The sequence below is a fragment of the Pituophis catenifer genome, unplaced genomic scaffold (assembly GCF_029215685.1).
Source record: "Pituophis catenifer annectens isolate HBS135680 unplaced genomic scaffold, rPitCat1.0.hap2 SCAF_4, whole genome shotgun sequence".
In the NCBI taxonomy this organism is placed as follows: domain Eukaryota; kingdom Metazoa; phylum Chordata; class Lepidosauria; order Squamata; family Colubridae; genus Pituophis; species Pituophis catenifer.
In genome coordinates this window covers 13,161,959-13,177,864 of record NW_027256884.1, presented here as the reverse complement: position 1 = coordinate 13,177,864, position 15,906 = coordinate 13,161,959, and the positions used below count along the sequence as shown (strand labels likewise).

Genomic DNA, 15,906 nt, shown 5'->3' with positions numbered 1-15,906 from the left:
GACTATCACTAAGTGTTGTATCTTATGATTTATGATGAATGTATTTTACAATGATTGTGATCATGATTTACCACTTTGTTGCTTGTATGCCCGGTGAGAGCTTATGCACCGGAGACAAATTCCTTGTATGTCCAATCGCACGTGGCCAATAAAGAATTCTATTCTATTAAAAACCAAGTAACTTTATTGTTTCCTTAAGTTGCGTCTAACACCATTTTCTTATTTTTCAGATATTAGGCTATTCCAGCGATACTACACAATCAAGTGGTAATGAAGAACCAGAAATGAAAAAGAAGAAAGTGAAAAAGTAACTTCATTTTAGAAATGAATGAATGTTATTTGGTTTGGAGATAAATTATATTTGGCAGGGAGGGGGGAGGGAAAGGATCTTTTTTATACTTGTAGAAAAGACTTTTAAAGAAATTTAACATTTGTCCAGTTTTAAAACCATCCCTGATAATACAATTGTGTACTCCTGTTCATATGTCTTATTAAAAGAATCTAACCAAAACTGAACTTCTGGATCTTTCTCCAGAAGCAGGAAACAACACGATATTTTAAAATTTCCATGATAAAAGAAAGTAAATAGAGGTTTTGTCAATTTAGGACTGCATTCCAGCCTTTTCATTTGGATGCACCTTTTAATTCGTCAGCAAAACAAAGCTAGTTTCTAAAATCTTTTAAACTATTTTTCAGTCCCTTGGTCTATCTTTGTAAAAAAAAAAAAATGTGGTTCAAGGAAAATGATAAATAGGATCAATACTTATCACAGATCAAAGCAGAGAGCTGCTAGGAAAGACCCATGTTAATGTTCAGTTTCCAGGCTCCAATGAGGGTCTTTCCCCACCCCCGCCCCATGGTATGGAGATACTTGATAATGATTGAAGTATTTGTGATATGATGCTACTGCCAGATAAAGCTATTTTAAGAAGAGCACCTGCTTCCATTTTCTAGAAGAAAACAAGCGGAGCAGATGAATTAGAAAGGTGCATAATCCCCAAAGGATTGACAGTTAAAGTTGTAAGCTTCCGATTCACAATTTGCGCTTCAAGTTTTCTAATCTGCATCTCTCTTGTTACAGATAAAATTACCAATCCCCAGTTACTTAATTAACTTACTTAATGAGTGCTGTAAAGAAAATCCAGTTCCCAGCTAATTAGGAGGGATGGATTAAACAGCCAAGGAAGAAAAGTTAAAGTGAAGTTAAATGGGGAAAGTGCCTTCTCTATTACTGAGAGTCCCAGCAACCTGGCCATGCAGCCTCTGAGCTTTTCCATAGCAAGGCTGAAATATAGCAAAAGATAACTTGTCTATGTAGATTCTCAATCATCCAGGTCATGGTTGTCCCAAAGATGCTTTTTCGAAAAGCATCTTGGCTTTTCTTTAAAGATGTTTCGCTTCTCAACTCAATTGAAGAAGCTTCTTGGATGAGAAGCGAAACGTCTTCAGAGAAAAACCATAAAGTCCAGTTGCCACTTGACTTTTGCACCTTTGGGACAGCAAAATATAACGTTACAGCAATTTTTTAAACACAAGACATTGAGATTTAGGATTTTGTACATGCGTTCAGTAGTTCCTGTAAAGGTTAAAAAAATATATGAAGTTGAGCCATTCTCTGGCTTTTATCTTGGCATTAGCCAACCTAAGATGGCCATTTTAATAGGAAAGGGGAGGTGGTGTTTCCTTATTGTGCAGAACCACAGTACTTGTTAAAAAACAAACAACAAAAAAGGACAAAAGCACTCTAAGCTACTAACATGGGCTTTTCAGAGTATAACAAATTAGGCTGGGAAACCATGGTTATCTTAAACGTATAAAGTTTTTTTTTAATGATGAAACATAATTCCAGTCCAGTATTTAAAACAAAACAAAACAAAAGTTTTGTAGAACATTGACTCTTTTGTGCAAAAGGTTTATTTATTCTCACAATGTATTTCTAGCCTCCTGTTGAAACCAACGTCGTTCTTGTTTTGCATTGGTAATAAAACTTTGAAAAACGGGGGAAAAAAGCACAACTACTTTATTAAAAATTCATCGGGCTCCGATATGATCAGCATAATCAAGGCGCGAAAGAGATTTCTTTTAAACAAATGCTATTCATTTTCACAGAAAACAAGGTAACACACCTATTGCTCTGCCACACCATTTGGCGTGTTGGCGATGCCTGATCCCAAACAGTTAACTTCAACTTAAGTTTAAGACCAGGGCATTTATATTTTGCATGTGGGCAATGCTCACGCAAGGAAGCCCCTGCCTGATGAAGTGAGCCCATAACTGGCTGTACTTGGGTAGATCAAGGATCAATGCTTGTCGAAGGCATATAGCAGCAGCATTCCAATCCCAACTGAGCCCTTGTGATAATCCCAAGTGTACAAATGTAGCCCACAACATCCCAGTGCCAATTTGGTGGTTATGGCCAGGTGGATCATCTTTATTTCCCTTCAGCTGCAGGAAGGCAGTTGTACCAGTCCAGCGTCAACGTATCTGTCAGAATAGGCATTCACAGCTTTGGTGGATGGTCTCAGTCTCTTTCTTTCTCTCTCTCTCTCTCAATCCCAGTTAGAAGCAGATCTATGCCAGCTCAGATCATTTCTGCAAAGGCACTTCCAGGAAGAGGCTGCTGGATTGACAAGCGTTTTCAGCCCAGTATCCAGTTTTTGATTTTCCCTGCTGGGGAGGAAAGAAGACCCAAAAGATTGGCCATTAGACATGTCAACCTTTGCACAGGTTTCCCATAGGACTTCCTAGATTTCTTCCCCAAGACAGGGCTTAGAAGACCAAAGATGCTGTCTTCTTTTGAAGACACCTACCTTCATTCTGAAAACGTGGGGTTTCCTCTGAGCCTCAAACGCACCATGCTCTCTGCAGCTGAGCTCGCCTCCAGCTGTATCCATGAGGCTGCTGGTATACGCCTGGGTATTGTAACCACTGTCCATCTGTCCAAAAGAAATCAGAACGTAGAAGGAATGATTCCAGCACTAAGCAGGGGCTGGAATACTAGTTCTTGACTTACATCCGTTCGTTTAGTACCGTTCAAAGTTATAACGGTGCTGAAAAAAGGGGAAAAAACAACCGTTTTTCACACTTAACAATCTTTGTGGCATCCCTACGATCATGTGATTAAAATTCAGACGCTTAGCAACTGGTTCATATTGATTGACGGTTGCAGTGTCCCGGGGGTCATGTGATCGATCCCCTTCGGCGATGATCTGAACAAGCAAAGTCAACAGGGAAGCCAAATTCACTTAACAGCCATGCTACTAAATTAGCAACTGCAGTGGTTCACTTAACAATTGTGGCAAGGAAAGTCATGAAATGGGGGCGAAACCCACTTAACAAATGTTTCACTTAAGCAGTGTAAATTTTGGGCTCCGCTGTGGTCATAAGTTTGAAGACTACCTGTAGAAGAACTTTCCGGTCCTTCCAACTCTACAGTTCTTGGTATGAAATGAGATGATGGTGATGACCAACCGGGAAACACAATTCCAGGAGGAAAAAAATTCCCCCTTTTTAAAGCCTTTTGAGGTGCCTAAATTTAGCATAATCAGTCCTTGAGCTACAACAATTGAGCCCAAAATTTCTGTTGCTAAGTGATGGTTAAGGGAGCTTCCTTTTGCGACCTTTCTTGCCACAGCTGTTAAGTTAATCACGGTGCTTGTTAAGTTAGTAACACCGTTGCTAAGTGAATCTGGCTCCCCCATTGACTTTGCTTGTCAAGGAGGTCACAAAAGGGGATCTTGGGGACACTGCAACCCTCCTAAATGTGAGCCGGTTGCTAAGCGCCTGAATTTTGATCACGTGACCCCGGGGGGGGGGGTGTTGCTACGACGGCCGTGTGAAAAATGGTCATAAATCACTTCCTTTCGTGCCGTCGTAACTTTGAAAGGTCACTAAATGAACTGTTGTAAGTCGAGGACTGCCTGTACGTGCCAGGATTTCTCCCCAACACCTTTTGTACACCTGGTAAGAAGCGACAGCTGGAAATGGTGCAATGTCTGTGAAGTGGGATCTTCCCCTCCACCGTGGCACCAGCAACGCTTTTCATTTGGGGGTAATGGCAGTGGGACTGTAAAAAGGTGGGATTTTATCCCTCTTGTGGAAGCCCCTTCTCCCCCACCGCCCCATGGGGAAGACACGGGCGGTATCCAAACTTAAACAAAATAAACAAAGATGCCATAACCGCAGGACAGGGGTGAAATGCTCCCGGTTCGGACCAGATCACCCGATCCGGTAGCGATGGCGGCAGGTGGTTCGGAGAACCGGTAGCAAAAATCCCACCCATGCCCAGCTGAGCCGCGCGATCATCAGAGGCTTTTTTTTTTTTTACTTTTAAAAGCATTTTTTCTACAACCTACCTACTACCAAGAGCCTTAGTAGTACAGTGGTCTAAGGCACCCTGTTATTAAGACCAGCTGCCTGCAATTACTGCAGGTTCGAATCTCGCCAGGTTCAAGGTTGACTCAGCCTTCCATCCTTTCTAAGGTAGGTAAATTGAGGACCCAGTTGTGGGGGCAATAAGCTGACTTTGTATAAATATACAAAAGGATGAAGGCTATTGCTGAGCACATTGTAAGCCGCCCTGAGTCTCCGGAGAAGGGCGGCATATAAATCAAATTAAAAAACCTCTTCGGCCGAAGAGACTGTAGAAAAAATGCTTTAAAAAAAAAAAAAAGTTGGCCACGCCCATCCAGTCACATTACCGCCCCCACCAAGCCACGCCCACAGAACCGGTAATAACAAATTTTACATTTCACCACTGCCTCAGGAGCTTTGGGCAGGAAAATTTTTGAGAATCTTCCTTTCTTTTCTGCCTAGAACTTAGCCTGAGCAAAACCAGCCTGCTTTCACCCTTTTCTATTCCTCCACCGGCTCTGCTCAATTCCCTTGTTCAGCCTGGAATGGGGGGGAGAGGGGGTAAATGACGTTCAGGGCCAGAGCCCCTTAAGCGCTGGGCTGATCCTCACCTGCAGACTGCTGATCTCACAGGGAGAAGCACTGCTTTCCGCCAATGGAGCCATGCAGATGCAAGACCCCTCCATGCTCAGTCTGGTCACGGCTCCTCTGTCGCATTCAGACGATCCCTTCACCGAGTTCTCATCCAGCATCTCTGGATCGGCCATTTCCACTGTCCGTTTCTCCCCAGGGGACTCCAAGCAGGGCCTGGGTGGTGCCAATCCTTCAGGGGTCTCCGGTGAGAGAGACCCAGCAGCCATCTCCGAGTGGGACCCTGCTAACGGGATGTCCTCATTTATAGGGGTCAGGCCCGCCCTAGGACTCCCGGCCGACATGGCCTCGGCTGCCAGCTCTTCCTGGAAGTTCTCCGGGGTGCAAGGGAGACGAAGGAAGGAGCTCTGATACAGGGCGGCCCCCCGGCAGGAGAGGAACCTCATGGGCGAGTGATTCCTTAACGGAGAGCATTCCATGTAGGGACTCCTGCTGGTGGTATGAGCCTGACGGCAGGCATTGGAAACGGAAGGAAGATCCGGAGAGCGGAAAGTGAACTGCCTTTGATCTGTGTTGTTGGGGAGGGGGAAAAAAAGGAAGAAAATGTCAGAGTGAGAATATGCCAAGCGTACAGAACCAACAGTCCTCTCTTTGATAAGGTTGCTGGACCCTTCTGTCAGGAACGGGGACTGCTCCTTTAAGGGAGCCTGCGTGAGGACAGTCTCAACGGTGCTTTTTCAAAAAGGAGGCAACTAAACTAGGGGGTTTTTTTCCCCTTGAGGAAAAAGACGTTTCGCTTCTAATCCAAGAAGCTTCATCAGTTCTTAACAGAAAAAAAACAACAACCCACCTCAAGGAAGTCTTCCAAAGTCTTTTGGAAAAGCGTCTTTGAGACAACTGTCAGTTTGTTGGAGAAATCACTTCCAGAAAGCACACACAGAGATAATTGATCCAGCAGGATTCATTAACTTCTTTATATACATAATAACACATGAGTAAATGTACAATACCAATAGCTGATTCGTATTGTACATTAGAGATTGCTTTCAGTTCCAGCAGCAGACAAGACCAGACTAGTTTTGTTTTAGAGCTGAGCACAGAGCTTAATACAAAGAGAATTTCCTCTATACAAGGCAGTTAAACTAAACCTAAGCCACGCCCAGGCTCCTTCCAGTTTCAGTTTCCAAAACAGTTCCCATTGGCTGACCTTGTTACTATGCCTCTTCATTGGCTGATCCAGTTGCTATGCCTATTCATTGGCTGACCTTGTTAGCATGTCTCTGCCAGTTCATGAATATTCTGACAACAACCTTGACCTGGATGATTTGAGAATCTTCATAGTTAATTCTTCTAATGCTACATCAAATGCTGTATTTCATCCAGTTCTGACTGGATGTTTGGGGAGCGGGTAGATGGAAGGTTTGTTTCTGACAGAACTAAACCTCCCATTTCCCCCTCGCCATCCAGTCAGAACTGATGAAGCTCCTTGAATGAGAAGAGAAACATCTTCCGTGGCACCTACCGTTATTATGCCTCTTCAATACAGCATTAGAAGAATTTCTGTAGAGATTCTCAATCATCCATGTCATGGTTGTCCCAAAGATGCTTTTCGAAAAGGCAACTGGACTTTCCTAAGAATGTGTGTGTGTGTATGTTCCTGTTAGAACTGATGAAGCTTCTTGGGTGAGAAGCGAAACATCTTCCTCAAGGGGGAAAAAAAAACATTGTGTGGTTGCCTCTTTGAGACAACCATGACTGGATGACTGAGAATCTCCATAGACATTAAATCTGACAGTTGCATTGAAGGCACCCCACCCTATGGATCAAATGGTCATACGCTAATAGGAAGCAGTACACGGAACAAAAGCAGCAGGAGGCACTTTGGTACACCCCAAAGATTTAAGAAGAACCTCCAGACTAATCCCATCCGGTCCCCAGGATGACGACCCTTCAGGTCTCCAGCAAGAGGCCTCTACATACCTGCCAGTGGAGTCTTTCTTAGCTGGATGCCAACGGGAGAGAAAGTGGGCGACGCCAGATTTGCCGGACTCCTGCGTGCCAAAGAAGGACTAGGAAGGCTGCCCAAACTGTACGCCCTGGCATTCCCCCGGATGGGGCTGGAGGAGAGATGGCCCTTTCGAGGGCAAGAGAGATTCCCATTAAGAACAAGCCACAGAAGGCATCTGTAATGATTGCATCGCTCCTAACCCAAGCTTCATGAGCTGGCATTAGCAACGGGGAGAGGGAAGGATTGGAATGCAAGGAAGAAGGAAAGGTGTGGGGGGATGGAAGCCCAGCTGCCTCTTAGGAAAAGCTTCACCCAGCCAAGGACAACTATCAATATGCACAGCCGACAACAACCCATTTCCTAAACAATATACAAGCACCTAATTTACAGATAACGATACAGATAATAGGAATAGCACTTACACCAGGGGTGTCAAACTCAAGAGTGCTTAAATCTGACTGGAAATACCAAAGGATCAGCCTGCGGTGCCTCTGCCGGCAAAAACAGGCCATGAAGGGGCATTGGGAGGCCTCCACAGAGCCCATTTTTGGCCAGCAGAGTGCTTCTGGAGGCCGGGGAAGGCAAAAACAAGGTGCCGGGGGGAGGCACTTAGGCCAGTAAAGTGCTGCAGGAGGTGGATGTCCCGCTTCCCCCCTCCACTCCCCGCCCCGCCCCACGGAGGAAAGCTATAATGGTGATCTGGCTCTCAAAGAAATCCAGTTTGACACCCCTGACTTAGACTTATATACCGCTTTACAGTCCTCTCTAAGCGGTTTTACAGAGTCAGTATCTTGCCCCCAACAATCTGGGTCCTCATTTTTACGCACCTCGGAAGGATGGAAGGCTGAGTCAACCCTTGAGCCTGGTGAGATTCAAACTGCCAAATTGCAGGCAGCCGGCAGAAGTAACCTGCAGTACTGCACTCTAACTACTGCGCCACCATGGCTCACAAAGTTTACTTTATATTGTTTGGACGGGAAAACCTCCAATTCGGCTTACGCTACTCCTGTAACCATTTAAGCTTCAGTAAAGTATACTCATGGCAAAAACAAATGGCTCTCTTTGCTAGATGGCTGAGTGGGATGACTGACAGCATCTAAATCAATGCCAAGGAAAACGGCACCCTCCCATCTTTCAGTATTTGTCCCTCTTGAGACCCCTCACAAAAGCCAAGCCAATCTGCAGAAAGCAGTGGGAATTTAGTTTCCCATGACGGACGTCTTTGGTCCAAAAACCAGCTGGGCTCATCCTGACCCGTCACCATCAACATCTCCAGGATGAGCTATTTGTTCTGACCTAGGCTTCTTGAGAAAGCATAAATCACAATTTTAGTCCCAAAAAACCTCTTTTATTGAGACGGCTGTGAATTATGGTCATTCACAGCCCGTAAGGATTTGCAAAGTCTATGAAGATTCCGACAGATGTCTGCTTGAGTTGACACAGTCTTTCAGGGTAACGTTGATAAGCACCCACCTTTATCTCCCTTGAAATGCTGCTAGAGACCTAATTGCCCATTAGTTTTGCAAGGCCAAACGGAGCACAGAGTCAAACAGGACATCTCAGAGCTTGATTTGACTATATGAATTAATTGCTTCCTGCAAAGGCTCACATCGTTTGCTCCTCTTTTATGTCTTAAGGGAGGGGCCAATCAACTCCAAGCCTTACTCCTGAGTCGTCCTTTTTTTCCTTAATTGTTCTTGCCTTCTGGCAGCTCTGCACATGCGCGCACTGGGAACAGGCTCACACTGTTCTTCTGCCTCGCTGATGTCAGATTCCAGAGGCTCTGGAGGCAGCACATTAACTACCAGATGACCCTGGCCCCCTCTCTGCCTCCGATGCAGAGCCCTCGTCCGAGCCTTCCCCAGACTCCAGGACTGGCCCATGTTCCTCCCCAATCTCCTCACTGTCCGACTCTGCTGTCAGCTGCACAGGCTGCTGGCGGATCACAACACTACTCACTGAGCTGGAAGAACTCAGAGGGCTCCTGCAGCGGACCGGAGAGAGGTCGATGGAGCAGAGGACGCCTAAGGAAGCCGGACCGTTACGCAAGCCGGGAGAAGGGGAGAAATTCTCGGAGAGGCTGCCGTTCTCATCCAAAAAGAGCTTTCTCCTCAAGGAGGAAGTGCTCAGGCTTTCCTGGGACTGGTCAGCCGATTCATCGGCTTTGAAATGGTCACCTGAGGAAGAGGAGATGAGATGCCACGCATGGCCGTCACGATTGGGGAGACTCCGTTCCCCACCCAAAGTAAACCAAGGTGACTAAAAATTGATGATTAATTTTTTTTAAAAAAAATTTTTTGATTTTTTTATTTAAAATCGGATTTTTTAAAATTTTTATCAAATTTATTTTAATAAAATGCTTTTTGTAGTAAAAATCTATCTAAAGATAGTTTTCTATTTAAGATATATTACTAATTTAGTTTATTCAGCACGAAATAGAGCTTAGTTATGTAGCACGAGGCTGTATATTCTGCAATATTTATATTTTTGGTAAACTCATTCAATGAATCCAAGCTCTGCAAGCTGAGATAACATGCACTGCATTGATGCATTCACACAATTTCACAGTAACCATGAGATAAATCATAAAACTAAACAATCAGGAATATTCCTTTATCCCAGATTGACATTTGAAATAAGAGAACAGGAAGATAAGCAATATTATTTGATATGGGAGCTATTTTATCAATGGTTTGACAAAAAAGTATGGAGATGAGATAGCATATATGAAATGTTTAAATATTTATCTTCAGTTTAAGTAAAGAATACTTGTTATATGATGAAATCTGGAAAATTGTAAGCACAAAATGATTTTAACCGATCGAGATGCTGCCTATAATTGTTTGTAAGGATGATATTTTTATGTTGGTTTTTTTTAATTTTTTTTAATTTTAATCTAAAATAAAACTTTTTTTCAAAAAAAAAAAAAGGAATATTCCTTTATCCCATTGTTTTTCAAATCTATGTACACTACAAACTGTATGATGGTTTGAAGAGAAATGCATCTGTACCACCAGGATCTAGGTGTGAGGAGAAAGGGCAAGCAGTAAAAATGAAAGTGAAACCTTCTAAGCAGCTTATAAATATAATATGAAAGAGCACGTCATTTCAGATCCATCATGGCAGCGCCTGTTAGCGGGCATCCACTCACCTGCTGCCTGCCTCATCCCTCACCTTGTTGTGTCACTGCCACATCACCAGCTGTCCCATTAAAATGAATGGGTCTGTCGGTGAGTGAACAGCGGGTCAGAGGAGGAGCTGCTGCGGGATAGAGATGACAGTTGCTCTTTAAAAATTATGATTTAAATCAGGAGTCTCCAAACTTGGCAACTGTAAGACTTGTGGACTTCAACTCCCAGAATTGCCCAGTCAGCCATGCTTGCTGGCTGGGAGTTGAAGTCCACAAGTCTTACAGTTGCCAAGTTTGGAGACTCCTGATTTAAATCGAGTTGATTTAAATCAAGCCTTTTCACTGGTGATTTAAATCGAGTTGATTTAAATCAAAGTCACCCCGAGGTAAACCCAACCTGACAATTTATGCTTTGTACAAGGTCAAAGGAGAAGAGAGCACAAATCACAGGAATTCGTTTGGATTCGTACCCCTTTTTAAGGGTTAGGGGAATTTTGAAACTTGTGGGCCAGGATGGACACGTTTCTCCGTCTTCTCCATCGCTCAGAAAAACTGCAGAGAGGAGGGAGACGAGAGCAGCCACAAATTACACAAAGTTGTTATGTGTTTTGCAACAGTGGTGAATATCTGTGGCTCGAGTGTAGGATGAGGATAAACAGAAGAACATGGACACTTGACATCCCCTAAATTCCACTGGAGACGTTACTGCCCCCGGACATACGAAGGATCCCTGACCTCCGTGCCTTTCGTCGTGCTCTGAAGACCCTATTATTCCAGCAAGCTGGTCTGACGGGATAAAGGATTTTAAATTGGGTTCTGATAGGGGTTTTAAAATGATTTTAGTTTGGTGTTTTAAATTCGGCCAATGATTGAATTATTTTAATTAAGTTTTTAAATTTTGCTGTATATTGTTTTTACCATGGCTGTTCACCGCCCTGAGTCCTTCGGGAGAAGGGCGGTATATAAATATAATAAACTAACTAACCTAGCCTGGTAACGAAAAGTTCGGAAAGCAACCCACCAGCTCAAATCCTCACCCTGTTGTGTGTCTTTACACAATCTCTTGGACTCTCCCTTAGATTGTGATCCTTTCCTTTTATCATATACCACCCTCCTTTGGAGGTAATCCTTACAACTTTCTCCAGTCCAGTTTAGACTGTTATAAGAGACCCTACAGAGCAGCAGAGTTATTTTACAAGTTACCTACCCAATATCTTTTCCAGATCAAAATCCACAGGTAGAGATAACACAGTCTGACAAGCAGCTGGAAAAGAAAAAAAAAACAAGAGTAGCAAGGCTGCATCCTCAGGATCGAAGCATTTAAAAACCCTCTCTGATTAAAGTCTCTTCACAATCAAACCGCAATCTTTCCAAGGCTGCAAACTGGGATGAATTCAGCTTGTCAGACCCTAAGCAAGGGACAGCCTGATAAAGACCTGAATGGGAATTCTCAAAAAAATTCCAAGGCTGCAACACTAGACAGAAAACGGCCCTCCCACAAAATCCCACTTATGTTGGGCTACAAAGGTTTCTGCTCCTAGCCACAATGCCAGAAGGACGAAGCAACGCAAGCTTCCCTCTTCTCGACAGGTTGTCCTCGAGTTAAGGCCATAATGGAGCCTGCCCATTCTAGTCATACCGTATTTTTCGGACTATAAAATGCAGCAAGATTTCGAAGAGGAAAATAAGGGGGAAAAAAGGTTTTGGCTTCCACGCATCCGGTTTTTGCCCGTCCCGGCCCCCAGGAGCACTCTGCAGGCCTCCCAAACCTTCTGTGTGTCCCGTTTTGGAGAAAAATTGGCAAAAATGGGACGCGCGGGGCGGGGTTTCAGGAGGCCAAAAATGGCTGTATTCGGTGTGTAAGACGCACCAACATTTCCACTCTCTTTTGGGGGGAGAAATTGTGTCTTATACTCCGAAACGTACGGTAAGTCATGACGGTTATTAAACAGTCATTTTGTTTTGCTGAAACTGAAACCGTGGTTAGGTGACCACGGGACACTGCAAGTGGCCATGTCTCCTAGTTGCCGAATGCCAGAAGGGTGGACATGTTGACTGCGGGGGAGAAGGGGGGGGCAACCATCAGGACTTCACATCTGGATTACAAGTAGGTAACTCAGGGAGATCTATTGGGAATTTTAAACAATCGCTAAGTGATCAGTCAAAAGTCAAGGGCCATCTGCACATGCATCACCCTACTGAAATGCATGCTTTGTCTCTTTCACGCAGGTGCCCCAGATCTCTTCATATACCGAGTTTACTCTCTTCTCCCCCAAAGTTTTCATACAAACCATTATTTCTCCCAGGCTGCACGACTATTTCTCGTCCGACTGGCGAAGCATCGTTGAGCTCAGCACCTGCAATGGATGGAGTTCTTAGTGAACAGCTGGAATATCAATAAGGAAAGCATAAAAAGCATCGCCGATGTTTAGCCATAAGGGGAAACGCTCCCTCCCCTTCACATTTTGGCAGTCAGGTTTGAGCAAATGGTTCGGCTGGTAGAATTGATCCATCCATCCATCAAACATGGAGGAAAGCCTTCCATAAGTACACTAACAATAGCTCAAACCAAGCGATTTTAATTATTGCAATCTAAGCCAATAGCAACAATTTATTTATTTTTTTATTTTTATTTTATTTCAAATTTATATACCGCACCTTCTCCCAAGGGACTCAGGGCGGTGTACAGCCAAATAAAAACATACAATACAAACATTAAGAACAATTAAAAGAATATATATTAATTTGGCCCCAGTTTAAAATGACAAACCAATTAAAAATTAAAAAATATGTTAAGCCAGCCCGGCTTGATGAAAAAAGAAAGTTTTAAGGGCACGGCGGAAGACACCAAGGTCTTGGATTCTCCTTATCTCAGGGGGCAGCTGGTTCCATAGGGTAGGTGCCCCCACAGAGAAGGCCCTCCCCCTGGGGGTCACCAGCCTACATTGTTTGGCTGATGGCACCCCGAGGAGGCCCTCTCTATGGGAGCGCACGGGTCGATGGGAGGTTGTCGGTAGCAGCCCGTTGTCGGTAACAATGCCCGTTGGCGTTTAGGATTATGAACCGAGAGGAAAATTCTACTTTTTTTTTAGAATACGCAAAACTTTTTTTTTTTCCTTTAGCTTAGCAAGGATGGCTTCAGAAGCACATAGAACAGTCTATATCTGTAATGGCAAACCTATGGCATGCGTGCCACAGGTGGCACGCAGTGCCCTCTTTGTGGGCACACGAACCGTCATCCCAGTTCAGCTCTGTCACACATGTGCGCGCACACCTCCCACTGGCCAGCTGGTTGTCGGGTCTCTGCTGCACATGTGTGGGGGGCATGGTAAATGCGGGGGGACCATGCACACGCGCACAGGGGGTGGGGCGCATGCGGGGGCATGCACACGTGTGGGGGCAGCGCACACATTGCATTTTGGGGGTTCAGGCTCGCACGCTTTGGGCACTCAGTCCGGAAAAGGTTAGGCATCACTGGTCTATATGCAAGGAAATTTCATTTTAATGTATGCCGTATAGTGTAGATTCAAAGTGACAATAAAGTTATTCTAAAGTCTCCTTCCTGGCTGTTGGAGATCCCGGAAACCAGCCATCCAGGTCATTTCTACCATTTGCATCCCAGCCCTGAACAACACGGCTTGTAAGCAAACCTCCCTGCCTCCAGAACAGAAGCAGCTACTTACACCTGGTCGAATTCAGCTGAGAAGCCTGTTTCCCGATGGGATCGGTCCAGGGCGATGGGACAATGGTGCTTTTGGTGAAAAACTAGGAAGAAAGGACAGGATGCGTATTAATGACATATATGCCCCCTTTGTAGGGGAGAAGCCCAGATTGTAGAGTTTCCAAGAAGAAAAAGGCAAGGTATCTTCCTGCATTAAAGTGATGCTGGTTCCAACACTGAGTGGGTTTGAAAGTGCTTTCTCTGAAAAGGAGCAGGGTACCAGGCAAAAGGTTTTCATTTCCTGAGCACCTTTCTCATATCCGCTCATTGTTCAAAGGATGGAGGTGACTTTGAAGGTTACAGCAGGTACAGAAAGCTTCCTGGGCAGCATCCCATTGAATGGCTGGAGCTCCCCCACCTGCCCGCCACCAGCTGGCTTGAACCAAGGATGGCGATGGTAGTTACCTCTTCGATGGCCCTTTGCCTCCGCTCTTCGATCTCCCTGTCGATCCTATGAAAGACAGGAAGGAAGGAAGGGATAAGTGAGGTGCAGCCAGAGAGAACCCCTTCCAACGCCTGCAGCCACCCCACTGCCCTGCCCCACCTGGTCTGGCTGAGGTAGAAGGCCTGGCGGTGGATGTCCTCTGAGTTGATCTCCACTGGGTCGATCAGGGCCAGCTCGTCAATGGACCACATGAATCGCCCGGGGCTCTGCAGAAGCAGGTTCAAAGGGCTTTTGGAAGAGCCCTCTTCTTCTCCCCTCTGACATCCTCTGCCTCCAGATCTCCTTAGGTCCCCTCTGGCCCCAGACCTTCTATGCCCCCACCCAAGCCTCCAGCACCTCAACCTTCTTAGATCCCTTCTGCCCCAGGGGCTGTGCCCCCAAGCCTCCAGCACTCCTCCCCTTCTCCTAGATCCCCCTACCCCAGAACTTTCCCCTCCAGCACCCCTCCCCTTCTCTTAGGTCCCCTCTATGCCCCCCAAAACCTCCAGCACCCCAACCTTCTCTTAGATCCCTTCCACCCCCAGACCCTCTATGCCCCCCAAAGCGTCGAGCACCCCAACCTTCTCCTAGATTCCTTCTGCCCCCAGACCCTCTATGCTCCCTCAAAGCCTCCAGCACCCAACTTTCTCTTAGATCCCTCCTGCCCCAGGGGCTGTGCCCCCAAGCCTCCAGCATTCCTTCCCCTTCTCCTAGATCCCCCCTGCCCCCAGATCTTTCCCCTCAAGCACCCCTCCCCTTCTTAGATCCCTTCTGCCCCCAGACCCTCTATGCCCCCCAAAGCGTCGAGCACCCCAACCTTCTCCTAGATCCCTTCTGGCCCCAGACCCTCTATGCCCCCCCCAAAGCCTCCAGCACCCCAGCCTTCTCTTAGATCCCTCCTGCCCCAGACTTTGCCCCCCTAAAGCGTCTAGCACCTCTAACCTTACAGCCCCTCTGTTCCCAGATCCTCTTTGTTCTCAAGCGTCTAGCACCCCTCCCCTTCTCCTAGATCCCCTCTGCCCCTGCCCCCCAGCACCCCTAACCTTCTCTTAAATCCTCTCTGCCCCCACACTTTGCTCCCCAAGTCTCCAGCACCCCTCCCCGTTCTAGATCCCCTCTGCCCCCAGATCCTCTTTGCCCCCCCCCCCAGCTTCAGGCACCCCTACCCCCTTCTCCTAGATCCCCTCCCCCCAAACCCTCTTTGCCTTCCCTCCCCAAAGCCTCCAGCACCCCTCCCTCCTTCCCCATCTGCCCCTCCCCTCTGCACTGCCCCCCCTTCCCAGGCCCCCTCCTCCTCCTCCTCTCAACCCCCTCCCCCCCACCCCGGCTCACCCCCGCGGGCGGGGCGGCGCGGAAGGCGCTGGGGCTGCAGACGGTCTGTTCCTGCAAGTGGCGGACGTCGCCGGGACTCTCGAAGGGGTTCTGCATCCGGCCGGGAGTCTCGGGCGGCGGCGCTCCCCGCCGTTGCATCCCGGCTCTTCCCCCGCTCAGCAACGTCCCCCTCGCTACGACCTGCCAACCCCCCCCCAACGCTTCGTTGCCGTGGCGGACGGCTCTTTAACTCCTCCGCGCCGGCCGGCCAATCGGAGCGCGGGAAGAGGGCTTTCCCCGCCCCCTCCCTTCGAAGCAGCCTCTCCGGGAAGAGGCGCCGCCGCATTCAAAAGGGAGCGCGACGTCAT

At 46.6% G+C, this 15,906-nt stretch overlaps 2 protein-coding genes across 2 annotated transcripts in view; one reads left to right on the top strand and one right to left on the bottom strand.

Moving 5' to 3' along the window:
- The window catches only part of DIS3 (DIS3 homolog, exosome endoribonuclease and 3'-5' exoribonuclease), a 27,336-nt gene extending 25,474 nt beyond the window's left edge, over window positions 1–1,862 (top strand). The window contains exon 21 of the mRNA XM_070944254.1: window positions 231–1,862. Within this exon, the coding sequence (XP_070800355.1) occupies window positions 231–311 (81 nt within the window). The 3' untranslated portion in view covers window positions 312–1,862. The remainder of the gene's footprint in view (window positions 1–230) is intronic.
- On the bottom strand, window positions 1,801–15,906 carry BORA (BORA aurora kinase A activator). Its single transcript, XM_070944256.1, is given in 10 exon segments — window positions 1,801–2,670; window positions 2,811–2,936; window positions 4,965–5,512; window positions 6,925–7,078; window positions 8,912–9,129; window positions 11,290–11,346; window positions 12,374–12,439; window positions 13,766–13,847; window positions 14,209–14,254; window positions 15,560–15,906. Coding segments are annotated over 10 exon segments (1,728 nt in total). The 3' UTR covers window positions 1,801–2,586.